The sequence below is a fragment of the Vanrija pseudolonga genome, chromosome 6 (genome assembly GCF_020906515.1).
Source record: "Vanrija pseudolonga chromosome 6, complete sequence".
Taxonomy (NCBI): Eukaryota; Fungi; Basidiomycota; class Tremellomycetes; order Trichosporonales; family Trichosporonaceae; genus Vanrija; species Vanrija pseudolonga.
In genome coordinates, this window is record NC_085854.1 from 1,729,159 (window position 1) to 1,753,708 (window position 24,550).

Consider the following 24,550-nt stretch of genomic DNA (forward strand, 5'->3'; position numbering starts at 1 on the left):
TGTGGTGCGCGTGGTGGTGGCTAGCGAAGGCCGGCGTGCATCTTGAAGTTGTCGTTCGTGAAGCCGGACAGGCCGTCGTGGCCGAGCTCGAGGAGCGCGCGACCAGACGGCAAACCGTCGCCTTCAACGGGCGCGAGTGCGGGGCTGTAGACGTGTCAGCATGTCTCATTTCCTCCCCTCCTTAGCCAACTCACTCTGGAGGCCCAAACACCTTCAACCCACGCACATGCGTGTCCTTCCCGTTCAAGTGGTTGGCGACAATGACGATCCGCAAATGATGCGCGGGCACGGGCGGGCCGTCGCCTCCGCCATCGGCATCGAGCGGCCGCAGCGGGATACGCACCCACCCGTCGGGCTTGGAGAACTCCTCGAGCCGCACCTCCTGGAGGTCGTGCACGCCCGTCCCGGCGCGGATGGACACGCGCGAGGGCGTGTAGCTGTCGTCGCGGGGGTGCGAGGTGAGGAGGCCGATGGACTGGGCGTGGTTAGTGTGCGGGTGGCTTGCCAGAGCGAGACAGAGGAAGCCTACGCACAGAGATGAAGACGCGCTTCGGGAAGCTCAGGTCGATGATGTGCGGTTGTGGGCCTTCGGATCTAGAGAGGGTTAGCGACGCACGCGCGCGCGAGCCAGACCCACTGCCAGAATGTGTTCTCGTTGCCGTCGCGCAGGTTGTCCACCCCGAAGCCGTACTTGTGGCTCGAGACGGACCAGTGCGCGAGCCGCCCGAGCTCGGGGTGGTGGTCTGTCGCTGGCGTTGGGTCGATGTAGGACGCGGAGCTGTCGGCTTCGGACATGGCTGGTGGGGGTTGTGGGGAAAACAAAACAAAACAAAACAAAGGATGGCGGATAATGGTGGCCAGTGGTGGTGGCTGGTGGCCTCTGCGGTGCGCCGTGTACGGCTCACAACAAGCCCATCTCCTCGGTTGTCCTTTACGCCTTGCTCGTCGCGGCAGCTACCCCCCACACCGTCCTCGCTGCTGCCGAGCATTCATTAGCGTCACGACCTCGGCGGCAAGCAGGCAGCGCAGCAGCACCAACATACCTCCACCGCCTTGCCTTAGTCACTCACTCACGGTGGAGGCCGGACCTGGCCGTTTGGATGCCGACGAGCCCTTAAAGACGTGATGGAGCGCACACCTCGTACATCCCGAACTGACTCGCATCTTTGCTCAAAGCTTTGCTAAAGCCTCCTCACAGTGCAAGGCCTCAAGCATCGCCACGTAGGCCACACCGCCGTCGCCATGAACCCGGTGTGCGTGTCGCCGTCCCCCCACTGCCCGCGCTGACCTCCGCCAGCTCGCCCCTGTCGCCCCGCGGCAACCTGTACCACATTCCGCGCGTCGACGAGCTCGAGGATGAGCCGCCGACCCTCGAAGGCGACTTCACCTTCCGTGCCGTCGCGGTCGGCCTCGGCGTCGGCGTCATCCTCTGCATGACCAACATCTACTTTGGCCTGCAGACGGGCTGGGTGTCGATGATGAGCCTGCAGAGCGCGCTGCTCGGCTTTGCCATCTTCAAGCTCGGCCCGCTCTTCCCGCGCCTCTTCCCCAAGTCGGCGCCGCTGTCCCCGCAGGAGAACGTCGTGCTCCAGACCACCGCCGTGGCCACGGGCACGATGCCGCTGGCTGCTGGCCTCGTCGGCATCATCCCCGCCCTCGGCATGATGAACCTGGAGCAGGACGGCCGCGACCCCATCGAGCTGAGCTACACCAGCCTCGTGCTCTGGTGTCTCGCCGTCGCCTTCTTCGGCGTGTTCCTCGCTGTCCCGCTCCGCCGTCAGGTGATCATCAAGGAGAAGCTCGTGTTCCCGTCCGGCACGGCAACGGCGCAGCTCATCGCACTGCTCCACAAGGCGCCGCCGCCGACCCAGAGCCTTGACCCCACCCCGTCGGGCCCTTACCGCCGCGTGCCGACATCTGACCGCCCAGAGCGTCCGGCACTCCACCACCGCGCGATCAGCGAGGAGCTCCGCGCGACCTACGACAGCGAGGACGAGCATGGCGGCCCATCAGACGACCCAGAGCTCATGACTGGCCGCGGGTGGTGGGCGCTCGTGTGGAGCTTCCTCGCCAGCGCGGCGGTTACCTTCCTCAGCTTCCTCTTCCCCGTCACGTTTGCTCTGCCCGTGTTTGACATCTTTGGCCTGCCATTCGGCACCAGCCTCGCGGCGAACTGGATGTGGTGGTTCACGCCATCGCTGTCGTACATTGGCCAGGGCATCATCATGGGCCTGCCCGTCACCGTCGCCATGAACATTGGCATGCTCGTCGGATGGGCTTTCCTCTCGCCGCTGGCGAAGCACGCCGGCTGGGCGCCAGGCAAGGTGTCCTCGACCACGGACGGTGCTCGTGGCTGGATTGTGAGTGAACGAAGCACTGGCACTCTACTCACACGCAGCTCTGGGTCGCCCTCGCCATCATGATCGCCGAGGCGGTCATCTCCCTCATGCCCATTGTCGTCCAGCGTATCTCTAAACTCAACAGCCACTACCGCCAGCGCACGCAGGGCGGCGTCTTCATCGCCGAGGACGACGACAGGACCGAGGACGGCTACTTTGACCCGCCCGAGGACGACGAGGAGCCCGAGCACGAGCCCCCTGAGCGCCTCGTCCCCCTTTCGTGGGTGTACGTTGGTCTCGCTGTCAGTGCTGTGCTTGGCGTTGGCCTCGTGTGGGTCGTTTTTGGCAGCGACGGTATCCACCCCTGGGCTACGGCCATTGGCCTCGTTCTGGCGTCTGTCCTCAGTCTTATTGGCGTCCGCGCTCTCGGCGAGACCGACATCAACCCCGTGTCAGGTATCGGCAAGATCAGCCAGCTTCTCTTCGCCGTCCTCCAGCCGGGTAACGTCGTCGCGAATGTCATCGCCGGTGGCGTCGCCGAGGCCGGTGCTCAGCAGTAAGTGGTGCTGCCTCTTGTCGAGTCACCACTGATCCCCCGCAGAGCCGGAGACCTCATGCAGGACCTCAAGACTGGACAGCTCCTCCGCGCGTCTCCTCGCTCCCAGTTCTACGGCCAGATGATCGGCTCCCTTGCCAGCGTGTTCGTCTCCACCGCCGGCTACAAGTTTTACACGTCCGTGTACCAGATCCCTGGCCCCGAGTTTGCCGTTCCATCCGCCGGCATCTGGCTCAACCTCGCCCGTCTGCTCAACAACGGGTCGCTTCCCTCCCACGTTGTGCCGTTCATGGTCGTCTTTGGCGGCGTGTTTGGCGTCACCTCGGCGCTCAAGGCGTTTGCCGGCCGCTCGGCCAACCCGACCGTCAACACCATTGTCAAGCTCGTCCCTTCGGGCGTCGCGTTTGCCATCGGATTCCTCAACTCGCCGAGCTTCTCGCTCGCCCGTCTCATCGGCGGATACATTGCCTACCGCGCCACCAAGCTTGCGGGTACCGACGAGACGCCCCTGTTCGCCATTGTTGTGGCTTCTGGCTTCGTTCTCGGCGAGGGTGTGATCAGCATTGTGACGCTCAGCCTTACCAGCTCCGGCTTTGGCGCCATCAGCTGCTTTGGCTGCGGTCTTGGTGGTGGAGGCTACTGCTCTGGCGGCTGCGCCTGAGCCCATGTCGTTGCAGAAGCATTGTATCAATAGGCAAAGGGCCATATAGATCAAGACACATGCATATCACGCCACTGTAGGGCATCGACGGGAGCATTTTATTGGAGACCCCACCTCCCACTGAATCGCGTTTGTTGTGGTCGCGTCGACCCCCTCTTCGCTCTTCGCCGCCTCCCATCACAATCACAAACCCCACCCACCAACTAATTTGCACACCCCTCACAATCACCACACGGCTGCGCTACGCGGTGTACCACGACGCCGACAAGCAGCAGCCACTACCCCCAATGGCCAAGTCCAAGCCCACGCCCGCGCCGCTCCGGCCAGCAGAGAAGACGTATGACATTCCGACCGTCTCGTTCCGCGTCATCACGGACGATGCGGCGCTGCTCGCGCCGGCAGGCGTGCACTCGGTGAGCGCTAGCTAAGGGTGACGGAGTTAGCTAACGCGAGCAGGAGCAGGCGCGATCATATGGCTGTGGGTGTGCGCGCACCTTCTCTGCTGACCTCAGACAACGATTTCACCGACTTTGAGCGCCCAGCCCACTATATCCGCTACATTGGTGCGTTTGTTGGACGCCGAGCGCAAGCTGACCCGCAGAGCCGATAGAGTCCGAGCTCGCCGTGCAGGTCGAGTATGACATGGACGAGCAGGGTGGGTGGCGAGCGCGAGCGGGACGAATCTGACAGCTAGACCAGGAATGGCTCGACGCCGTCAACGCTTCGAGGAAGAAGGACCAGTCGGGCCCCATCTCGTACGAGGTGTTCGAGATCATCTTGGACCGGCTCGAGAAGGAGTGGTTCAACTTGGTGGGTGTGGCGAACGGGCAGAGCTGACCCACCAGATCAAGCGTATTCCCCAGCCTGCGTCGCATCTCCCCGTCGAGGACTCGAAGTGCGCGATCTGCGATGACGGCGAGGGCGAGAACTCGAACGCGATCGTGTTCTGCGATGGCTGCAACCTTGCTGTTCATCAAGGTGCGTTCTCAGCTGACACGCGAGCTTTAGAACGCTGACAACTCAGACTGCTATGGCGTGCCGTACATCCCAGAAGGGCAGTGGTTGTGCCGCAAGTGCACAGTATCGCCAGAGAACCCCGTGGTGAGTAAGCTGAGCAGTTACCGTCTCCCAGCTAACCTCGCTCCCAGTCATGCTTGTTCTGCCCGAATGAAGGAGGCGCGTTCAAGCAGACGACAACAGGCCACTGGTCGCACTTACTCTGCGCGATCTGGATTCCCGAGCTCGGCGTCGGAAACGCCATCTACATGGAACCCGTTGAGGGCGTCGAGATGGTGCCGAAGAACCGATGGAAGCTTGTGAGTGGACGCCCATCTACGTCGCTGATCCACCCCCAGGTGTGCTCCCTGTGCAAAGAACGCGCCGGCGCCTGCATCCAGTGCGAGAATAAGAACTGCTTCACGGCGTTCCACGTCACATGCGCTCGCCAGATGGGTTTGCTCATGAGCATGAAGCTCATGGGCTCGGACGGCCAGCTCAAGGCGTACTGCGAGAAGCACCTGCCTGTAGGTGCCACTAAGATCAATGAAGGAGTCTAGCTGACACACTCAGGCCGACTGGCGTGACGCGCGCAACATGGACGATGACGACGAAGACGATACCGACTACCATGACACTGACGAGGACTCGGAAGACCGCCCTATTGCACCAAAGCGTCAGCGGAAGAACTCGACGACGACCAAGACAGTGACGACCAAGACGGCGCGCGCCCACGCCAAGAGCTACCGCCCTGGCCCACCCATCGTGCCGCGCCTGATCGTGAACAAGCTGGTCGACTATGTGGGCAAGCTCTCGATCCGAAAGCGACAGCCTTTCATCGAGAAGCTCTGTCGCTACTGGAGTCTGAAGCGCGAGGCAAGGCGAGGAGCTCCATTACTCAAGCGTTTGCACCTCGAGCCATGGACAGCGACGAGCGAGTCCAGAGAGCAGACGGATGCGCAAAAGGCCCAGAAGCTAGAGGTGGGCATTCCATCAGCAACGTAGCACTCACACCCCAGTTCCTTCTCGCATTGAGGAACGACCTGGAGAAAGTCCGACTACTGGCCGAGCTTGTGCGCAAGCGAGAGAAGGAGAAGCTGCGACAGGCTCAAGTCATCAAGGAGGTGGTTGACAACTTCATCTTCCCGCACTACGCCGCTCTGCGAAGTACTCTCGAGAAGGTTGTTGCGTAAGTACATCCCGTCGTCGCCACGCTGACCCCTCAGGATGGACCGAGGCGAACTCTTCTTCCACCCTGTCAACACTGCCGAGGTCCCGGACTACGCTGATGTGGTCAAGGAGCCGATGAGCTGGTCGGGTATCGAGGAGAAGCTCGACAACATTGCTTACCTGGACGTGGCTGAGTTTAAGGTGGGTATGTTATCCCAGCCGTGCTGACCACTCAGGCGGACATCAATCTCGTGCTCTCCAATGCCATGCTGTACAACAAATCTGAAACTCCCTTCCATCGCACAGCTTCGCGCATCAAGAAGAACGTCAAGCCTATCCTTGACGAGCTAGACTCAATCCCACTGGAATCCGCCTTGCTCCCCGATGATGACACGCTAGCCGCACCTCCCAATGGAAGTGTTGGAGACCTTGAGGTGTCGCTCGTTCGACTGCAGACCCTCCTGACTCCAGACTCCACGGAGCCGACTCGTGACTTGCTGGCATCCATCTTCGTCTCAGAGATTGAAAAGCAAAAGCCACGGTCGCCTACTCCACCTCCTCAGACAACGCAGCCACAGAAGCGTGTTCGCAAGCACATGTCTGCTGCTGAGAAGAAGCGACTGTTCGAGGAGCGGGACGCCGCCTACAAGGAGCGTATAAGCCTTGGAGTAGGATCAACTCGTCGTTCACGCGGAGGACCTCTTGACGGCCTGCCCACCGAGGTGTCGTCTCCTATGGACGTCTCAACAACCCCTGCTACGCCCCAGGAAGAAGAGCAGCCAGTGGCTGAACCCAGTCGCCGTCGGACCACCCGCCAAGGGCCGCCCGGTGCCATTGAGGAGCTTGCGGATGGCGAAACGTCTGCAAGGTCGTCTCCAGGCAGAATCCGTCCCCAGGCTCGCCCCCAGCGCGGTGTGCTCGGGCTGCAGTCCGTCGCGGTTGTGTCTGACCGCGAACGGAGAGAACGAGAGAAGCAACTTGATCTCGTGGCCGATGAGATTGGTGCTGCGGACGAATACAAGCGCTTCAACGTTGGGTGGATCTTACCTGAGGGCTCGAAACGCAAGCGTGCCGCCCCTCCACCACCACCGCCGCCCAAGCAGAAGACGCGCACACCATCAGGTAGGCAGGTGTCAAGCGGCCGCGCTAACACGATTCTAGTCTCCCATGGAAGCAGAAGCAGTGTCAAGGCTCCAACAGGCTCTCCGCAGCCATCAGAGCGGAGTAAGGGACGAGCGTCGTCTTCAGCCGAGCCGGCGTCAAGGCCGTCCAAGAAACGGAGAGCCGAGTCGCATGACTCGGAGTCCAAGCCATCGAAACGCGGACGACCTGCTGAGGAGCTCAAGGAGGTGGTAGAAGAGTTGACTCCTGTCCCCGAGTCGGCGCCAACAACAGCCGTGGAGGCGACATTCCCCAGAAGAGGTGAAAGCTTGACACCTCCACCCGAGGAGCCCGAAGCACCGGAAGCGCCGCCTGAGGAGGACGTCAAGCCGGCAGTAGAAAGTCCTGCGAAGGTGGTCGAAGATGCTGCCGTCGACGAGACGCCGGCGGCGGAAGTGGCACCCGCTGAGGAGGTGCCCAAGGAGAAGCCAAAGGCGCGCACCCCGAAGAAGAAGGGCTCGAAGGCGGACGACGATTTCCCGCCTGGAACTCAAGGTGCGTTCGATCGGTTCAGACTCAGCTGACATACCGCAGTCTGGGCAAAGGTGACTTCCTACCCCTACTTCCCCGGCGTTGTTATCGATCACGTTGATAAGTGGGACACAGTCCCGCAATCAGTCTTAGATTTAGAAGACCAGTCGAATGGCCGGACGTGGCTTGTGCGCTTCCACGATAAGCAGCGCAGCTATGCCTGGGTCCACCGCGAGAGGATGGAGAAGATTGGCGCAGATGACGCACGCGATCAAATCTTCCTCAGCGTGAGTGATAGCCGCTGGAGATGTGAAGCGACGCTGACACGACACAGGGCAAGGAGCCTGGTGGCCGGTCACAAAAGTTCAAGTCGTCTCATGTCAAGCAGGCTTGTCGTAAAGCCTACCAGTGGGTGCAGCTCGCGCCCTCGCTTCCTGAAGTTCCAGCTGACCTCCCCAGACAAGCACTGGCCGATCTCTAGAGCTCACCTAGCTCCACTGTTGCATACCTCTGTCTAATGTATGGTACCTACATGTCTATATCTCAGCTCAGGAGGGCAAGGGCCTTGAGCAGCTCGTTGCGGGCCGTCTCCACGTCGTCAAACTCGAGAGCCGAGATTGCCCACTTGGCATGCTTCTGCACAGTCTCAGTCTCCTTGCGGGTGAGGGTGCGGGCTGGGCCAGTCGGCTGAGGCACCTGCACGGGCACCTGTGGAGCCGGAGGTGCTGTCGACAGCCCGAGGCCTTGGCTGCGGGTAGCCGGAGCTGGAGCCGCGGCGCGAGGTAGCGATGGTGGAGGGACGGAAGCCTTGGGAGGGGATCGGATTGACGCGACAGATGGTGGAGGGGGTGGGGCTTCGGGGAATATGTCGGGGGTGGCGAAGGTCTCAGCCGGCGAAAGCGGAGCGCCATCAGGACCCATGAAGCGCACGCTCTTTGGTTCTGGCGAGCGGGACTGGGATGGGGGTGAGCGGGCAAGCGGTGGCGATGTGGCCGCCGGGGGGCTCTTGGCCGGCGAGCCGAGCTGCTTGGCGTCCTCGTCGTCCAGCACGCCGGGAGTCGCCTGCGTCGACCACGAGGCCGAGTCGGAGAGGTTCCTGCCCAGCGGCGGGAGGGCAGGCGGCGGCGAGCGGTGCGGCGACGGCACCATTGGCGGGGTGGGCCGCTGGGGCGACGGGATGGCTGGAGGCGTCGGGCGCTGTTGGCTTGAGAACGAGCCTTGGCGCGACGTGTTCCCCACCGGCGAGAGAGATCCAGGTGCGTTCGCAGGTGGCGAGAGCGCACCAGGCGACAGAGCAGGACGCTGTTGGCTCGAGAAGGAGCCTTCGCGCGAGCCTCCGGGCACCGAGGGGAGGTCGAGGGCCGCGAGCTCGTCCTCCTCCGTCTCGGGGATCGCTGGGTCGTTAGCTGGAGATGTACAAGGACACAGCAAACTCACGCGGCCCGGGGACCGGTTTGCGTCCCTCGCGAAGCGCCTTGGCATGGTCGCTCGCCTTCCACCGCGCATACTGGAGCTTCTGCTCCATCTGCAAGGGTCAGCCTTGTTCCTCTACGCCACTCACCTCCTCGGTCAGGCCACCCTCAAAGCAGCGGAGGACCTCGATGAACTGGCCCGCGACGACAAACTTGCGGATAGTGCCCTTGCCCGTGATGCCGGCACGGTCCTCCTGGTCAGCGGAAAGGAAGACCTTGAGCGCAAAGTTCTCCATGTACGCGCTGCCGACGGCCTCGTTGGTGACTGCCTCGTTGGTGGCCAGGAGGGCCTTCATCTGGTGGGTTAGGACGTCACCGGACCGTTAACCCACCTCCTCCAGCGAGTCGAGGAGTAGCATGAGGAACTTGGTGCCGTCTGCCGAGCGGTTCGGGGTGCTGAGCGCCTTCTGCGCCGCCGCGAAGGAGCCTGGGGGTTAGCTTCGGAGAGGGTAAACTGAGCTACCTACACCAGTACGCGACGACAGGCTCAACCTTCTTGAGCTCGTTGGCACGCCGCAGCGTTTGCTCGCACGGCAGGCGCAGCTCGTCGGTGATGGCCTCGAGGGGGATGTGGACGTTCTCCATGGTTTGTCGTTGGTGGGGAGGTGGTTGCCACCGGGTTAGGGTGCACTGGGTGCGGTGTTGAGTAGCTGGGAGCCAGGTGGAGCCGTGTGTTGGTCACGAGGCTGAGCTCGGAGAATAGCAAGATGCAAGATGTGAGAGACAGAGGACAATGTCGAGATGAAATGTCGAGGAGGGAAGGTGGTCGAGAACAGCCGCATGCACTGCCTGTCGCATCGTCATTGTATTGGTGATTGCGGGGTCCCAGATATTTGGATCCGCGCTGTGTGGTGGTGGGTGGTGCCTGAGACGCGAGCTGGGTGAGTGGATGTGGCAGTCGAAAAGGAAGGCGAGGAAGACAGTCGACGGCGCGCGCCATGCTCTCAACAGCTCGACTTTTCACTGCATTCTCTCTTCTCTTCACTCTCAGCTCCTCAACACACACTGGCACAATGCTCCCTTGGTGGTCGATACCAGAAGCCCACATCCCTCCCCTAGATGACCATCCCCCCAAGTCGTCGGAAGAGACGGCCGCCGGTCCCATGATCGCCCCGCCGCTCTCCGCTCCTCCGTCCGTGGAGGCTGTCGCCGCCGACGACCACCGCGGCCCCATGCCTGCGCCGTTCCTCTACCCGCCCTTCCCCGACATCAACGACGGCAGCATTATGGAGACGTACGACGAGCCGACAACAAAAACGTACACCGTCAACCCGTTCTTCCTCGGCTTGCTCCGCGCAGAGCGGCCAGAGCGAGTGGCGCGCACACACGAGCCCGCCCCGCCGATCCCGCTGGCACAGGCGGCCACTGCTCCCGATGACGACGACGAGGGGACAGACTCGCCCATCTTCACGCCCGAGCCATCACCTTCCCCGCCTCCTCCACCGCTCGAGCTTCCCATGGTGTTACTCCCCACCACGGTCGAGGAGCCACAGACGCCTTCCCTCGCTTCCTCGCCGCCGACCGAGACGCCGAGTTTCGTTCTTGACATGCCGAGCTCCCCCCTTCCCCGAGAGCAAGGCCACAGACCGGTGGTGTACGATCCCTGGGCTCGAGACACTTTCACTCCCTTCCTTGAAGATACCGATGATATTGCCCACGACAGCGCCGAGGACCACAACGACGCAATGAACGAAGCCGAGGACGACGACGAGGGGGATGATCAAGCCGCTGCAGACCCCATGCCCGTCATCCCCGTCATCCGCAAGAAGCCTTTCCAGGCCCCAAAGCCTGTGACAACCGGACAGTGGCGTGTAGGCAAGACACCTGGTCACCAAGGCTCGCACTTACGTGCCAAGCGCAAGGCCGAGGAAGACAGTGACAGCGAGGTGGGTGTCGTTTTCGCACAGGTGTACCCACATCCTAACTCCCCAGGACGTCTTCACGTCTCCAGCCAAAGTCCTCCGCAAGCCCTTCCGCCCCCCGACCCGAATCGCGCCTCTGGCCCCAGTTCCTCGCGCAACCCCAGCACCCTCTCCCCATTCGCTCGAAAAGGCGGTTGACAGCTCTCCACTGTCAGGTGCCACTGTGCCGTCGTCATCGGCCGCCTCATCACCCACCCTCCACCGCTCGCGCACCATGCGCGTCGGCAAGCCCTTCGTCCCCCTCACGCCCGGCTCCATGCCGTCAGTCGCCTCGCGCCAGAACTCGGGCGGCAAGTCGCGCCGTAATCCCGACATCGAGCTCTGCAACAGCTTGGAGGCCCAGATCCGCACCCTCAAATCAGCGCTCAAGTACAGCTCCAACCCCGACGAGGACGACCGCGTCGCGCAGCTCGTGCACACTTGGCGCGACGCCGGGCGTGAGGTCGCTGACCGGCTGTTCAGCTTGCTCCCTCCACCAGCTGAGCAGCCTGCATATCGTTCAGAGGGCTGGGATTGGGACCGTCGGGGCTCTAAGGGCGGCGAACATCCCGAGTCCGCCACCAATGCCAACCTCGACGGCAACCCCTTGTTTGGTGACGACGGCGACGACTTCGAGCGTCTGCTTCGGGAGGCGTCGAGACCCAGAAGCGGGACCGAGTTTGGCATCGACGGCAGTCACACCACGTATGTTATGTTGTGAATGCCCAGCAACTACCTGACCTCCCCAGACACCGCCCAGTGTGGCACAAAGGCGCAATGCTCCTCCAGCTCGGCGTCGATCCCGACCTCTTTGGCTGGAACGAGAGCGAGGACGACTGGGACGAGGTCGACGACTTGTAGACTGAACTCTGTCTATACACCAAAGCAGCCAGCTGTACAGCCATCAAGTCATGCATATGATGGGCAAGTGCGTTGGAGTTGGAGAGTCTCCGCCTCGTATATAATCAATGAGCACCACAAAACCTCGATCACTACCCCTAAAGCTTCCTTCCCTTCTTCGTCTTGACAACCTTGAAGCCAGCGTCCGCGGCGACAGGCTTGGGCTGAGTCTTGACGACATCTGCCAGCGAGGCAATCTTCTGCACGGGGCGAGCGGCGCTCGCAGCTGCCGCGCTGCGGGCCGCATCAGCCTTGCGGCGAGTGAAGAACTCCTGGGCAAAGTGGCGGCCATCCAGCGTCGACGACGCGGCGTAGACCGAGTCGGCAATGATCTCGAGCACGTCGGCACGGGACGACGCAGGAGGGTCGACAGGGAACTGGAGCAGCATCTGGATAAACTCGTCGACGTTGACATCCGTGCGGAGACCAGTCAGAGCCTGCTTGGTCCAGCGGATAAACTCGATCGTCGGCTGCTCGTCGCCGAGCTTGGAGGCACCGTTGGGCTTGGTCGCCTTGGATGCAACGATAGGGTTGATGGGCTTGACGACAGTAGCAGCGACGGGCTTGGGGGCAGCGACGGCGGGCTTGGGAGGGGCAACGGAAGCCTTGCCGCTGGTGCCAACCGTGGTCCAGCCAGCGGCGGCAGCGGCCTGGGCAGCCGCAGCCGACGCGGCCGAGTTGGCGGCGAGGTCGGCATAGCCACGCTTGGCGACCGATGGGCCGCTGACGGCAGCCTGAGCGGCGCGGGTCTGAGCAGCCAGCTTGGCACTGCGCTTCTCCTCCTCCTCCTGAATCTGCTTGAGCGTCTTCTTCGGGCCGTCACTGGCACCGCCCCAAGCGGGAGCGGGCGAGGCAGCCGGCTGAACAGGAGCGGGGGCGGTCTTCGAACCCTGCTGGGGGAGGCCCCACGAAAGCGACGCCGGGAAGTGGTCGTCGTTGGCCGAGGGGACAATGGGAGCAGGCGACGACGAGGCGGCACGAGCGTCGGCGAGCGCCTGCTTGCGCTTGTCAGCCTGGCGGGCCTCGGCCTCCTGAATCTCGCGAAGCGAGGGACCGGTAGCGTGAGAGGGCTTGTCGGCCCACGGCGCGGGCTTGGGGGCGGCGGCAGCGGCCTTCTCGGCAACGGGGGTGGCGGGCTTGGGCTCCTCAACCTTGGCGGCAACGGGATTGGCGGAGAGCGAGGCAGGGGCAGGGGGAAGGTTGGAAAGGGGTGCAGGGGCAGCTGAAGCGGGCGTGGTGATCGATGACTTGCGGCTGGCCGACTTGGGGGTCTTCTGACCCCAAACCGAGGCGGGGGCGGCCTTTGGCGACTCGGCGACCTCGGGCTCGAGCTCGGGCTCGGTGAAGCTCTCCTCCTCCACCAGGTGAGACACCTCCTCCTCGTCAATGTACGAGTCATCCTCAATCTCAACCTCCTCGACAGTCTCCTCCTCCTCGTACTGCTCCTCGGCGGCGAAGGTCTCCAGCTCAGGCTCGGGGATGGGAGCCGTAGGCTCCTGGGGCGAGAAGTACGGCTCGTGAGTGGGGACTGGGTGCTGCTCAACCGGAGCAGGGTGGTGGATCGGAGCGGGCGCGTGGACGGGCACCTGGGACTGCTGCCAAGCGGCAGCGGGGTTGATAGGCGGGGCACCCCAGCCGCCGGCCTGACCGATCTGGCCACCGCCAAAGACGTCGGCACGAGGCACTGGGGCACCGATCGGGCTGGCGTACGGCGCGTACTGAGTACCGCCGATGGAGCCGTAAGCGCCGTTGAGCCGGGCAGGGCTCTGAGGTCCAGGAGCCTGGCCCCAGCCCTGCTGGCCTCCAAGGAAAGCCTGCGCACCGTTGAACTGGGGCTGGCCGTACGGGGCAGGGAACGAAGGGCTCTGGTGGAACTGGGGCTGAGGGGGTACGCCGTGAACGTTGAGGTTGCGGAACGAGTCGTTCAGGCCGCTGGGGGAGGGGAGGCCACCAACGGCACCGGAGGCCTGGAGGGTGGCGATGGGAATGGGGAGGTTGGGCGGGAGGCGAGGAGGGCGGACAGATGAGAGGAATGGCTGAACAGCGTTGCCGGTCGCGGTCTTGAGCTCGGCCAAGGTGTGGTACCCAGTCTCAGGCTGGCGGCGAACGGGCAGGTCATCCTTGAAGTACGAGTGCGAGTACCACTCGTGCATCTGGGTGCCAGTAAAGGGGCCCTGCTCCTGACCGTTCGGATCGCGGTAGTACCAGTTGATGGCGCCGAGGTCCTCACGCTCCTGTGGCGGCAGCGACGATGCAGCGGAGGCGGGGCGAGGGGTCGACTCGCGAAGCATGGCGTCTCTCTCGACCAGCGGCGTGCCCGAGGCAGTGGCGATGACAGACTCGGAGCGAATCTCCTCGGCGTGAACCTCGAGCTTGTCGTCCTGCGGAGCAGCGCGCCACTTGCGCTGCCCGGCGGCCCAGCCGGAACGATCGTCCTCTGGTTTGCCATTGGTCAGGCGGTCCGCGGCGGGATCTGTGGCCTCGGGGCGAGGCGCAGCGTTTCCAGTCCCACCGAAACCCAAAACACCTTCAAAGGTGCCAGACGCGGTGCGGGCAGGCCGCCATGTGGATGCGGCTGAAGTACGTGCAGAGTCTTGTCAAGTCAGTCCGTGTGCCCTTTGGCGATGACATACCTTCAGCACCACCGTCACGACGGGGCGCACGCTTCCCCACGCCACCAAAGCCGCCTCCGAGACCACCGGGCTGACGGCCCTCGGCAATGGATCCAGAGAGCTTGGCACCGCCGAAGGCACCACCTTCGCCGCGGCCGAAGCCTCCAAAGCCTGCACGGCCATTCGGCTGCTGCGGGCCAGCATTCTCCCTGCCAGGGGCAGCTGAACCACGGCGCGCTCCAGGGGCAGAATTATCGGACGCGTTGTTGGTGTTGTTGTTGTTGTTGTGCTGCTGTGGACGGCGAGTAGGAATCGGCGGGTGAACAGACGTGGTCAAGAGCTAGGCCGTTAGGCTCGACCCCACTACCCCGCACTCACTCTCTTCTCCAGCTCGGACAGCTCGCGAAGTCCCTGGGGCTTGACAATGTCCTTGCTGACGAGAACGCCACCACTCTCGGCCATCTTCACGAGCTCGATAGGACGGTCCTTGAACTTGTCCTCATCCCAGACGGCCAGGATCTGCTCGCGACTGTAGCGGAAGGGCGGGCCGCCGTCGCCCCCGCCGTTAGGCGCGTCTCCTGCATAGGGGAAGTAGCCCTCGCCAGCGTACGAAGGGGACGCGGGGGTGTGGGTGACGCGCGAGTAGGAGAGAGGCGGGTTTGACGTGACGGCTGTGGTAGGCGAAGCCGCGCGGGGTTGGCCAAGGGCAGGGAAGGGAGAGGCCGGAGCTGCAGCTGTCGCCGTCGACCGCTGCTGAAGAGGAGCCTCGGTGTTGGACGCCAGAGACGAGCCGGTAGGCTTGACGGGCTTGGCCCACTGGGGAGCAAAGTGCATGGACATCTGAGTGACGAGTTAGTGTGTGTTGGTTGGATAGACGGATGAAGGGAGGGTGAGTCAAAATTGTGCCAGTTTATTAGGTGGCGAGGAAGACGCGACTTTGTGAAAAGTGATCAGAGGATGGGGTGATCAGGCAACGTGCACAAAAGCGGGCGAGCCAGGTCCAAGGTTCTTGTCGTCGCGTCGACTGTTGTTGTCTTGGTCTTCTGCGCTGTGTCGGGTCCAGGGGGACAATGACACGCGCGCGCTCGCCGTTTTTGACGACCGAAATGACGGAGGGGGCAAAGTGGGGTAGGAGAGAAGCTTGTGCTCACTGTTTGGGTGGGAGTGTTGGATTACGGGGCTGATGAGATGTATCTGAGGGCCGTTTAGGGCTCCAGTGTATGCGATGAGGGGATTGTTTGATCGAGAAGGTTGGGAAGGGGGAAGACTGAAGTCGAGGATCGAGGTGAGGTCGAAGGGCGAGGTGGTGAGCAGCAGCAGCAGCCAACGAGAGCTTCTCAGCGGTGGGTGGTGCACCAGGCGCCAGCTGCTCACAGTGGTCGACTTTTGGCACCCACCGAGCCAGGCTTCAGCGAGCGGCGGCAAATGATGCCGCTGTACGCGCTCTTTTGGCTGGCGGCTCAGACGACCACCAGCCAAAAGTCAATGTAGCTAGCTTGGCTGGACGGAAGCAATCGCTCTCGGTGTTTCGTCAAAGAGGCACGCCGACCCAAGGTCAAAGATCACGGCCTGCTAGCTGCGAGGTTGGGATCAAGTCGACTCACAACAACAACATTGCACAGAGCATGCATGTAGCACCCGCGACAAGACTACATCATCTTGGAGCGGAATAGCAAGCATGCGGTATCATGTGGTAGGTGCCCCCGAGCTCCCGACTCGACCCCCGCTAACAGCATCAGCTCGGCATCGGCTCAATAGGAACCCTCGTCGCCCACCATCTCCGACTCTCGCAGCCATCAGCGCAGGTGACGCTCGTTGTGCGGAACGCGGAAAAGTTTGTCAAGCCGAGTCGAGCGACCGACGGGGATATCACTACTGGTCCGACACTGCACGTGGCGCAGAATGGCGGCGACACGACCACGACGACGGGGTACGAGCTCGATGTGTCCAACCCGGGCCGACTGCCTGCGCTCGCAGCCGCCGCGGCGGCAGGCAACGCGGCAACTGTGAATGCCGGTGGGCCGATCGACTCGCTGGTTGTGTGCACCAAGGCGCCTGCGACCTCTGCGGCGATCGCGGGCCTGCGTTCGCGTATCAGCCCGAGCACAGTTGTTGCGCTGCTGCAGAACGGAATGGGCGTGTACGACGAGCTGTGCGCCAAGTTCTGGCCGGAGCCATCAACAAGGCCGCAGATTATCCTCGGGACGACGACGCACGGCGTCACCCCCGCCACGCCGAGCCAGCACGGCTCGGTGCTCCACATGTCACGTCCTGGCCAAGGGGCCATCAAGTGGGGCGTTGTGCCAGATCCCCGCGGCGAGGTCGACTTTGAGAACTGGCTGTGGGGCACGCACGTCGGCGACCTGCCGGCGCTGACACCGCCACCATCCCCGCCCCTCCCGCTGCCCCAACCGCCGGCCGGCATGGGGATGACAAACTTGCACGCGACGCTCACGGCGCTGCTGTCCATGTCGTCGTTGTCGCCCTCGCTCCTCCCAATGCCGCACCTCTACAACGAGTTGCTTCTCAAGCTCGCTGTCAACGCGACGATCAACCCCCTCACGGCAATCCTCGGCGGAGGGTACCTGAGGAATGGCGCGCTGCACCGTTCTTCGCCCGGTAACCGCCTCGTCCAGCAGTCGGTCAAGGAGACGAGCAAGATCCTCACAGCGTACCTGCACAACCTGGCTGCCCCGCGCACCGCAGCCCCCGAAGCTGTGCGGCTCTTCTCCTACCCGAGCGTTCTGGACCGCGTCAACTCAGTGATTTCGGCTACGCGCGACAACACGAGCTCGATGGCTGGCGACGTCAAGAACGGCCAGATGACTGAGATTGACTATATCAACAAGTTTCTCGTGTCGCTCGGCACCCGGTTGAATGTCCCAACGCCAGTGCACCAGATGCTCACGCAGATGGTCAAGTTCAAGGCCGAGGTCGGCGGGCTCAACAAGAACTTGTACCCGTCCGTGACTGGTGCTGTGCGGCGCGGCGAGGAGGGCGCCCTCGAGGAGCGTCGCTTGAGTCTGGAGGAGCGCCGTCTCGCGCTTGAAGAGCGCGCGGTGGCGCTGCGCGAGGCCAAGCGCGACGAGGATATTGCAGAGAAGCGAACGAGGCGAAAGTTGAGGAGACGGATACGGGAAGACTCCGAGGCAGCTGCCACTCTCGGGTTGGTTACCGGCTCTGACTCTGGGTCGTCGCTTGGTTCGCCGTCGTCGTCTTCGGCGCGGTCTCAAGGGGAAGGGGGCGTTTCTGAACGGGTGTAACTGTTTCATTATGGCAGGCATGGCGGCATGGCAGGCACGGATGTGCGGGGAGAGCAGAGTTGTGGTCGGGTTGACGACCAGAGCTAGCCAGGTAGCATTTGGTAATTTGTATACTGCATCGAGCATTGCACCGAGCGAGCATATGCACACACACTTCATCTGGACTGTGCAGGTAGTACGGGTGGACGGGAATGGATTATGGCGTCATGAAGGCTGGTGGGATTGCGGGTTGGGCTGGGAGGGTTAGGTTTGGGTGCATGGTGCATGATGCTTGCTTGCTGCTTGAGGCAAAATTGGGTTTTGGGACCAACGGCCAGCGGGGACAAGCCGTGCGACGGCGGTGTGCAGGAATGGAACAGGCGCTCTAAATGGGGAGTTGGGGGCGAGAATGGGCGGTGAGATGGGTGCCGGCAGGGCAACAGAGACAGGTGCTACTGGAGTATGTGTGTGCTGCATACAGCATGCATCCTTGTGGTCGACGTGTGCCGAGCGCATCGAGCTGGCTGGCTGTCAAGAGTCGACTTGATGCCAGATTACATTGCATAACAAGGTGCAATGTTGCAATGCCAAGCCTTGGGACAAAGGCCAGGCCTCGAGATGGACGAGTCGAGGCGGGCTGGCTGGCTGGCTGGCTGGCAGCTGGCTGGCTGGCTTGCTGTCGTCGCAGTTACCCGACGAGCAAACGATACGGCACGGTGCAAAGAGGCAACCAGCGGCGCCGCTCGACACACACTGCACGCAGGGTGGGAATGTCGCGCCCCTGACCTTTTGAAATCACATCTCACTACAGTACAGCCAGCCGTGCCGTGCCTCCACCGCGCCCCGCCCGGCAGCGCCCAGCGCCCACCCACCCCCTTGACCTTCCCTCCCCCTCCTCCCCCCTTGCACCCCGCCGCCTCCGCCGCCACCGCTGCCACGGGCCACCACCGTTGCAACCCACCCACCCACCGCGACCAACACATCCATCCCACCCATCCATCTCCTGCTTCACCACCTACTCTACATCCCTCCTGCAACTCACAACGTGTGTATGGGGTTGCACCCCCATCCCACAGCCCACGCTCCCTTACACCTTGTCTTCCTTCTCCTGTGCAATGTCATCATCATCAGCAACAACAACCACAACAACCACAACAATGGCGTCGTCCGCCTCGGCGACCCTCGCCAAACCCCCAGCGCGTAGCCGCTCGCCCACCCCCGGCGACCACGGCGGCAGCAGCACAACACCCCGCCCGTCATTCACCCTGCACAGGATAGACACGACTACGGCAGCATCGTCGAGCAGCTGGAGCGCACCCGATCGCCGATTCTCGTCGTCGCACTCGCGTCATGGATCGCGCGCCGGGAGTCTCGACTTTCAGGAGAAGCCTCGCCTTCTCCCTATAGATATCGGCGCGGCGCACCACCACTCTCACACCCACTCCCACACCCACACCCCCTCGCCGCTCGCCTCATTCCCCCCCGCATGGAGCCACCCAGCAGAATCGCAGCTCCCACCTCGCAGTCGCCCACCCCTCCGCAGAATGGTCCTCACGGCGCTACGCGAACGCCTCTGCGGTTCCAAGGGCGGTGCCCTCGGTCGCGGGCTCATCATCGGATGGGTCGTGACGACATTGGGCTTCCTCGCCGCCACTGCGTTCTGGAAGGGAGAGCTCTTCTCTGGTGAGTGACGAGTTGGAGAAAGCGCCGTTGTACCATCTCTGACGCACCCCAGCCCTCGACGAACTGAGCAAGAACCTATACGAAATGGGCTACCAGGGCTTACTCGTATTCGGCGTGCTCATCTTCATCACAACTATCCCGCCCCTCCCACTATACTCTACGCTCATTGTGCTCTCGGGATACACTTTCGGCGTGTGGTACGGCTTTGTGGCAAGCTACATTGCATCACTGGTCGGTGCAGTCGTCGTGTTTGTCGTGTCGCGGACACTGCTGCGTGACACGGTGACCAAGTGGTGAGTTATTGATCGAGTCGGCGCCGCCGCCGCCGCCGCCGCGGGGAAGAGATGGCGACCATAGCTCACGCATTCCGACAGCCTTGCCTCTTCCCCTACCGCCACCTCGCTTCTCCAGATCATCCCTCAGAACCCTCACCTGCTGCTCCTCATCCGAGTGGCCCCTTACCCCTATAACCTGCTCAACGTGGTGCTCGCATCTGCGCCCACGCTCTCACTGCAGACCTACACGGCGTGCACCGCTCTGTCGTTGTGTAAACTGGTTCTACACACATGGATCGGCGCCGGCATTCACGACCTGTCGGCGGCGTACAATGCCTCGCCCGATGGCAGCAACGGCGGCAACTCGACCCAAAAGGAACCGTCTGAAGACGACCTTCACCGCGACCGCGTCAAGGCCGGCGCTACTTGGGGCGGCATTGCTCTGTGTATTCTTCTTTTCGTCTACCTCACCCACATTGCCAAGCGGGAGATTGCAAAGGCTCAGGACGAGCAGCGGGTGGTGAGGGAGGAGGAGGTGGCCTTCCTTACACCGCTGGGCGAGGCGCGCGACTGTGATGAGGAGGACAGTGCGTGTTAGGTGAGCCGGAGCTGTCGGAGCACGCGTGCGCAGACAGCGGCAGCAGCCATCACCTCTGCAGCACGCCGGTAGATTATTTCCTTGTTTTTCAGGGCCGAGGGCCTTGTACGTTGTACAAATTCTGCAAACGTGGACTATGCGCTGGCGTTGGGGAGGGGAGCTAGAGGCAGTCGGCGAGAGGTCGGAGGAAAGAGCGATGGGTGTGCGGAGGCCGGTGCGGCGCGGCGTCGACGCCGGTGGGCACCGCCGCCACGGCGCCAGCAGGTGCGCAGGAGTGCGCCATGTATCACCTGACGTGCGTGCTGTCGCCGTCGCCGCCTGGGCGGCCGATTTGGATCTCTTGGCGGGGTGTGGGCTGTGCGCTGCGAGGGGTGGGTGGGTGCAGCGCGGCGCAGCAGGTAGCGCGCGCGCACCCGAGGGGCAAGTGAGGGCCAGGCGGCGCACGCGCGCTGCGGTGTCTGATACGGTGCGCCACGAAGGAACGTGCGGCGCAGTCTCTAGCGAGGGGCTTGGGTGGGGGTCGCGGTCGCGGGAACGCGGCGCCGCTGCCCGCCGCGCTCGCTTTTCGCCGCCTCGTCTTCGGTCGGTCGGTAGTTTCGAAATAGCTGTAAATGTGCGGAAGATGGGGCTTGGCGTCGCGGATGGGGGGGTGGGGGGTAGTGGCTGCAGTTCGTGGCGTGCATTCGATGCTGCCGCGCGAGTGAGTGAGGCTGCCGAAGAATCGGCTCTGGGGTGGGTGAGTGACGGCCTGGCTGGCGGTGTGGCATCACTGCTGCGATGACGACACTGATATGCTGCTGGCTGAGGCGGTAGTCCTCCGCCGGACTCTCCTCTGGCTAGGACTACAGCTCTCCAGCCTCGCCAGCGCGCTGCGCACGCCGTCTGCGTACTCGCGTACACGCACACTCTCGGCCTGCTCCGTCACTTGGGTTGCCCTGCCTCGCGCCTCGCCTCGCTCACTCACAGCTGGTGCGGGCATATACTCCCGCCGCCTCCACCCTCGCCGTAAGGTCATCAGGCACGGCAGTGAGAGCAAAAGTTGGCCCCGACGTCAGTCAGTCGTCGGCGCCGAGCTCAGCTGAGCGATGGCAATGAGCACTGCAACGCCCACACCACCACCACGACAATGACCGACATCGCAATGGACGGTGATGACCTCTTCGACGGCGCGATCAACCTCGAGTCGGGGTGTGTAGCGTCGCGTCGACCGTACAGGCGGAGCTGACACCCGCGCAGGTTCTACGAGACGGGCTACGCCGAGGGCCACGCCCACGGCCAGCTGCACGGCCTGTTCGAGGGGAGGCAGCTGGGACAGGAGAAGGCGTGGGAGCTGTGGGAGGAGGTGGGGTTCTACGAGGGGTTTGCGGGGGTGTGGTGCGCGAAGCTCGCGTCGTCGTCGTCGCGCAAGGAGGCGAAGTGAGCCCCCCTGTCTCCTCAACGCTGACCCGACACCAGGTCGCTCGCCCACGCGCAGACGCTCCTCGGCCTGATCACCGCGTTCCCAGCGACAAACCCCACGCCGGTCCCCGATGCCCCGTTGGATAACGACACGCCCGAGCTCGCCGCGGCGCGCGAGGCGGCGGCGGCGGCAGCGCCAGACCTGCCAGCCATGCTGAGTGCCATCCGCGCGCGATACCGCCTCCTCTGCACCTCGCTCGGCACGCGGCCCCGCCTCGTCACGGCGGCCAAGGACGGCACGGACGGCGCGGGGGAGGGGGCGGGCGTGGTCGAGGGGATCGAGGGGCCGATGAAGGGTGTTGATACGCGCCAGTTGCGGTTCTAAGCCGACGAGCGCAGCGAGTCCCGCCGCGTTGCGCGGTTGGGTGCTTGCTCGGCGCTTGCTGGCCTGGCTCCGAGACCTGGAGAGGCGGCGGGCCCTGCTACTGAGGCCGGAGCCGTAGGATAAGCTGGTGCGGAAACCATGTGCGGCAAGGCTCGTCCTCACGCCACGCCCGCCGGCGCCGCACCCCCACCACTCCACCCTCACCACACATAGATTATTGTACATCGCTACTACGTATTGTGACACCAGTGATGCTTAGCACCGGTGCGGTATTGCCATGTGCATGCTCGAGTCGCTCACCGCTCGGTCGCTCCGCGACCTCGCTCGCTACCTCGCCACCTCCGCCGTCGGCTCCTTGGCCTCCTCGACCGGCTCGGCGTCGACAAAGTCGGGCAGCGCGGTCGACTCGGAGAGGTACGATGGCGCTTCGTTCTCGCCGACCAGTTCGTCATCGAGTCCGAGGGCGTCGAGTTCTGCGGTGTGTGAGCGTCTGCACACGTCGGGGGCGGCCTTGGTGCGGAGTGGTCCAAGGTGCCTTTGTTGGCAAGGCCTCCAAGGCCTTGCCCAGCTCGCTCCCTCGCGGCTGCGCCGCTCGGTGCTCGCACTCACCAGCCTGCAGCTCCTCCTCGTCCACCTCATCCGGCACACCATAGCTCCGCCCCAAGCTCTCCTGGATCTCGTTCGCCTGCTCAATCAAGTCCTCCATGTCGTAGTGGATGCTCTCGATCTTGTCGATGTCGATGCCCTTGTACTGCCGCTTCATCTCCTTGTTGGCGATGCGCATGGCGTCGACCGTGGCCATCTACGCACGAGCGTCAGCGAGTGCGGCAAGTGCGGCGAATGCTGGCCGGCGGCCGGTGTTGGCGTGGCCCTTGGCCAGGCCACGCCGACGCCGCCCCGTGGCCGCTCCGCGCCCACGCTACTACCCACCGTGTTCTTCAAGTTCTCCGTAGTCATCGCCGCCTGCTCCATATTAAACGTCTGCTGCTGCAGCTGGTTGAGCTGCGACTCGTACATGCGCTTCTGCTTGAGCGTGCGGAGCGCGCGCTGCTGGACAGCGGACTGGGGGGGCGTCAGCGCGGCTTCTCCCTCTCCGTCAAGCCACAACCTGCACACCTTGCCGGGCCCGTCGCGCAGCTTGGCCATCTGCGCCTTGTACGTCGCGAGTTCGTTGTCCAGCTTCTTGATCTTGACCTCGATGTTGCCCATGCGCGTGTCGGTCTGCGGGGCGGGCGTCAGCTACGTCAAGCTCGAAGGCGCAGCTACGCACCGACGCAATCGCGTCTGTGAGGTTGGGCTTGGGCTTGGCCTTGTTGGAGCCGAATATCTGGCGTCAGCGGGACTGCGAGGTGGTACTTACCCTGTTCATTGTGGTGGGTGTGGTGTGGTGTGTGGTGAGATCCAGCTATCAATCTCGAGATTGAGAGGTGGTGCTCGCTGTCGTAGGTGGCAACAGAGGCACGCATCATCGTCGGCCGTAAAGTGGGGGCTCACACAAAGTCTTACCCGGGGACCCCACAGTCCACTCAGTCGTCAACAATGTCGAGCTGACCACCTTCCTCGTCATGCTCTTATCTCGCGCAGCATGCACCTCACCCCCATAGCATGATCACGCACCCGAGCCAAGACTTCCTCGCACTCGTTGAGGCGCTCCTGTTCGCTCTCAGCCCCTCAGAGCAAGGTGAGCTCGTCTTCCGACTTACGCAGCTCACACCGCAGCCCCCGATGCCGTCCTCACACAGCTGCACGCTCTCTTCGGCCCCATGCTGGTCTCGGCACTCCAGCTCGTCGACAGGCGGGACGGTGAGCGGGTAACTTGTAAACCCTTGCTGACCCATGCCAGTGGTCAAGGTTTCCCTCCCCGGCGGCAGGTTCGTGCACCAGGTGAGCTTCTTTAATGACGAGCCCAGCTCACCCTCAGGTCACATCGTCCGCCGGCGCACCGTACACACTCTACCTCGACCTTCCCTCTCCACCAGTAGTCCCGGCGGCAGACCTCACGCAGCCCCCGACCCAGGCCCCGAGCCCGACGTACGTGTCGCCCAAATCACCCGCGTCAGACGCGCAAGCAGGAGGCGACGCCTCGAACGAGGCGCAAGGCGACGACGCCAGCCCTCTCTCTCCCCCATCTCAAGCGCCCAAGCTCGGTCGCATGATCTGCCCGTGTACCGGTTTCGCCTTCAACACGCTCACTGCCCCGCGGTCCATCTTTGTGCGTCACAGCCACGCACGCAGCCCCACGCCACGTCGCTGACCCCCACCTGCAGTGCAAGCACATCCTGGCTGTGCTCCTCGCCGATCGACTAGGAAAAGTCGTCGACACAACCGTCCCGCTGGCTGCTGCTGCCGGGCTTCTGGGGCTTGGTGGCGCGGGAGGGTGAGGGTGGTTGAGGGTGGTTGAGGGCCGTTTCACAAAATCATTCGCGTCGACAACCGGCGGGATGGGCATGGCGATCCTTGGCACGGCACGAGCATACGTCGATTCTCTGTACACCTTCTGTAGCTATACATCCACACGAGCACTGTTGTACGCCCGCATGTATACATGTATGCATTTCTCGAGGCCGCATGCGTCCCCAGGCGCTGCTCCCAGATGCAGGAAGCTTCTACGCCTCGCCACTGCCACGAGGGTGCCAGGTGGACACGGGAGTAAATTGAGTCCGGTATTTCCGCATTGGGCAAGTTTGCCCGCAAGGGGGCAGCGGCACCCAGTCGACACAACAAGGCAAG

The 24,550-nt window shown here is 63.3% G+C and overlaps 11 protein-coding genes across 13 annotated transcripts; 7 read left to right on the forward strand and 4 right to left on the reverse strand.

The window, feature by feature from the left end:
* On the reverse strand, positions 1-795 carry APC10 (Anaphase-promoting complex subunit 10; the record flags this gene model as incomplete). The annotated part of the gene is made up of 4 exons (XM_062774981.1): positions 1-144; positions 195-475; positions 534-594; positions 638-795. The coding sequence occupies 4 exons, from the start codon at positions 793-795 to the stop codon at positions 21-23; spliced, it is 624 nt and encodes a 207-aa protein (XP_062630965.1). The 3' UTR covers positions 1-20.
* A 185-nt stretch (positions 796-980) lies between these two features.
* On the forward strand, positions 981-3,648 carry YGL114W_1 (Putative oligopeptide transporter). 2 transcript variants are annotated; one of them, XM_062774982.1, is made up of 5 exons: positions 981-1,141; positions 1,199-1,253; positions 1,298-2,360; positions 2,399-2,895; positions 2,941-3,648. In XM_062774982.1, exons 1-5 carry the CDS (start codon positions 1,126-1,128, stop codon positions 3,554-3,556), a joined length of 2,247 nt encoding a protein of 748 aa, XP_062630966.1. In that variant the 5' UTR covers positions 981-1,125; the 3' UTR covers positions 3,557-3,648. The 2 variants fall into 2 exon arrangements, with proteins under 2 accessions (XP_062630966.1, XP_062630967.1); XM_062774983.1 differs by lacking the exon at positions 981-1,141 and having other exon boundaries at positions 1,156-1,253.
* An 86-nt stretch (positions 3,649-3,734) lies between these two features.
* BRPF1 (Peregrin) lies at positions 3,735-7,835 on the forward strand (the record flags this gene model as incomplete). Its single annotated transcript, XM_062774984.1, has 16 exons — positions 3,735-3,969; positions 4,013-4,034; positions 4,069-4,119; positions 4,158-4,211; positions 4,251-4,366; positions 4,402-4,534; positions 4,581-4,657; positions 4,705-4,872; positions 4,912-5,079; positions 5,126-5,533; positions 5,572-5,741; positions 5,779-5,923; positions 5,959-7,378; positions 7,418-7,641; positions 7,689-7,762; positions 7,814-7,835. Exons 1-16 carry the CDS (start codon positions 3,844-3,846, stop codon positions 7,833-7,835), a joined length of 3,378 nt encoding a protein of 1,125 aa, XP_062630968.1. The 5' UTR covers positions 3,735-3,843.
* Positions 7,836-7,897: 62 nt separating this feature from the next.
* Positions 7,898-9,411, reverse strand: VTA1 (Vacuolar protein sorting-associated protein VTA1; the record flags this gene model as incomplete). The annotated part of the gene is made up of 5 exons (XM_062774985.1): positions 7,898-8,748; positions 8,792-8,879; positions 8,916-9,122; positions 9,159-9,253; positions 9,294-9,411. 5 exons carry the CDS (start codon positions 9,409-9,411, stop codon positions 7,898-7,900), a joined length of 1,359 nt encoding a protein of 452 aa, XP_062630969.1.
* Positions 9,412-9,839: 428 nt separating this feature from the next.
* Positions 9,840-11,588, forward strand: LOC62_06G008452 (uncharacterized protein; the record flags this gene model as incomplete). Its single annotated transcript, XM_062774986.1, has 3 exons — positions 9,840-10,712; positions 10,759-11,432; positions 11,477-11,588. 3 exons carry the CDS (start codon positions 9,840-9,842, stop codon positions 11,586-11,588), a joined length of 1,659 nt encoding a protein of 552 aa, XP_062630970.1.
* Positions 11,589-11,625: 37 nt separating this feature from the next.
* mpd2_1 (GYF domain-containing protein mpd2) lies at positions 11,626-15,587 on the reverse strand (the record flags this gene model as incomplete). Of its 2 annotated transcripts, XM_062774987.1 has the most annotated exons (4): positions 11,626-14,220; positions 14,261-14,579; positions 14,618-15,079; positions 15,391-15,587. In XM_062774987.1, 3 exons carry the CDS (start codon positions 15,077-15,079, stop codon positions 11,726-11,728), a joined length of 3,276 nt encoding a protein of 1,091 aa, XP_062630971.1. In that variant the 3' UTR covers positions 11,626-11,725. The 2 variants fall into 2 exon arrangements, with proteins under 2 accessions (XP_062630971.1, XP_062630972.1); XM_062774988.1 differs by lacking the exon at positions 15,391-15,587 and having other exon boundaries at positions 14,261-14,461; positions 14,614-15,079.
* Positions 15,588-15,858: 271 nt separating this feature from the next.
* SPBPB2B2.09c (putative 2-dehydropantoate 2-reductase) lies at positions 15,859-17,650 on the forward strand. Its single transcript, XM_062774989.1, has 2 exons — positions 15,859-15,932; positions 15,979-17,650. The coding sequence occupies exons 1-2, from the start codon at positions 15,918-15,920 to the stop codon at positions 17,500-17,502; spliced, it is 1,539 nt and encodes a 512-aa protein (XP_062630973.1). The 5' UTR covers positions 15,859-15,917; the 3' UTR covers positions 17,503-17,650.
* Positions 17,651-18,452: 802 nt separating this feature from the next.
* Positions 18,453-20,178, forward strand: tvp38 (Golgi apparatus membrane protein tvp38). Its single transcript, XM_062774990.1, has 3 exons — positions 18,453-19,164; positions 19,217-19,457; positions 19,539-20,178. Exons 1-3 carry the CDS (start codon positions 18,597-18,599, stop codon positions 20,035-20,037), a joined length of 1,308 nt encoding a protein of 435 aa, XP_062630974.1. The 5' UTR covers positions 18,453-18,596; the 3' UTR covers positions 20,038-20,178.
* An 809-nt stretch (positions 20,179-20,987) lies between these two features.
* Positions 20,988-21,820, forward strand: ORAOV1 (Oral cancer-overexpressed protein 1; the record flags this gene model as incomplete). The annotated part of the gene is made up of 3 exons (XM_062774991.1): positions 20,988-21,225; positions 21,274-21,453; positions 21,493-21,820. The coding sequence occupies exons 1-3, from the start codon at positions 21,164-21,166 to the stop codon at positions 21,818-21,820; spliced, it is 570 nt and encodes a 189-aa protein (XP_062630975.1). The 5' UTR covers positions 20,988-21,163.
* On the reverse strand, positions 21,785-23,308 carry Chmp5 (Charged multivesicular body protein 5). Its single transcript, XM_062774992.1, has 6 exons — positions 23,181-23,308; positions 23,091-23,147; positions 22,937-23,041; positions 22,751-22,882; positions 22,430-22,622; positions 21,785-22,293 (listed from the first exon to the last, which is right to left on the reverse strand). Exons 1-6 carry the CDS (start codon positions 23,187-23,189, stop codon positions 22,148-22,150), a joined length of 642 nt encoding a protein of 213 aa, XP_062630976.1. The 5' UTR covers positions 23,190-23,308; the 3' UTR covers positions 21,785-22,147.
* A 117-nt stretch (positions 23,309-23,425) lies between these two features.
* On the forward strand, positions 23,426-24,201 carry Zswim7 (Zinc finger SWIM domain-containing protein 7; the record flags this gene model as incomplete). Its single annotated transcript, XM_062774993.1, has 5 exons — positions 23,426-23,501; positions 23,540-23,623; positions 23,664-23,704; positions 23,742-24,032; positions 24,088-24,201. The coding sequence occupies 5 exons, from the start codon at positions 23,426-23,428 to the stop codon at positions 24,199-24,201; spliced, it is 606 nt and encodes a 201-aa protein (XP_062630977.1).
* Between the last annotated feature and the right edge of the window lie 349 nt (positions 24,202-24,550).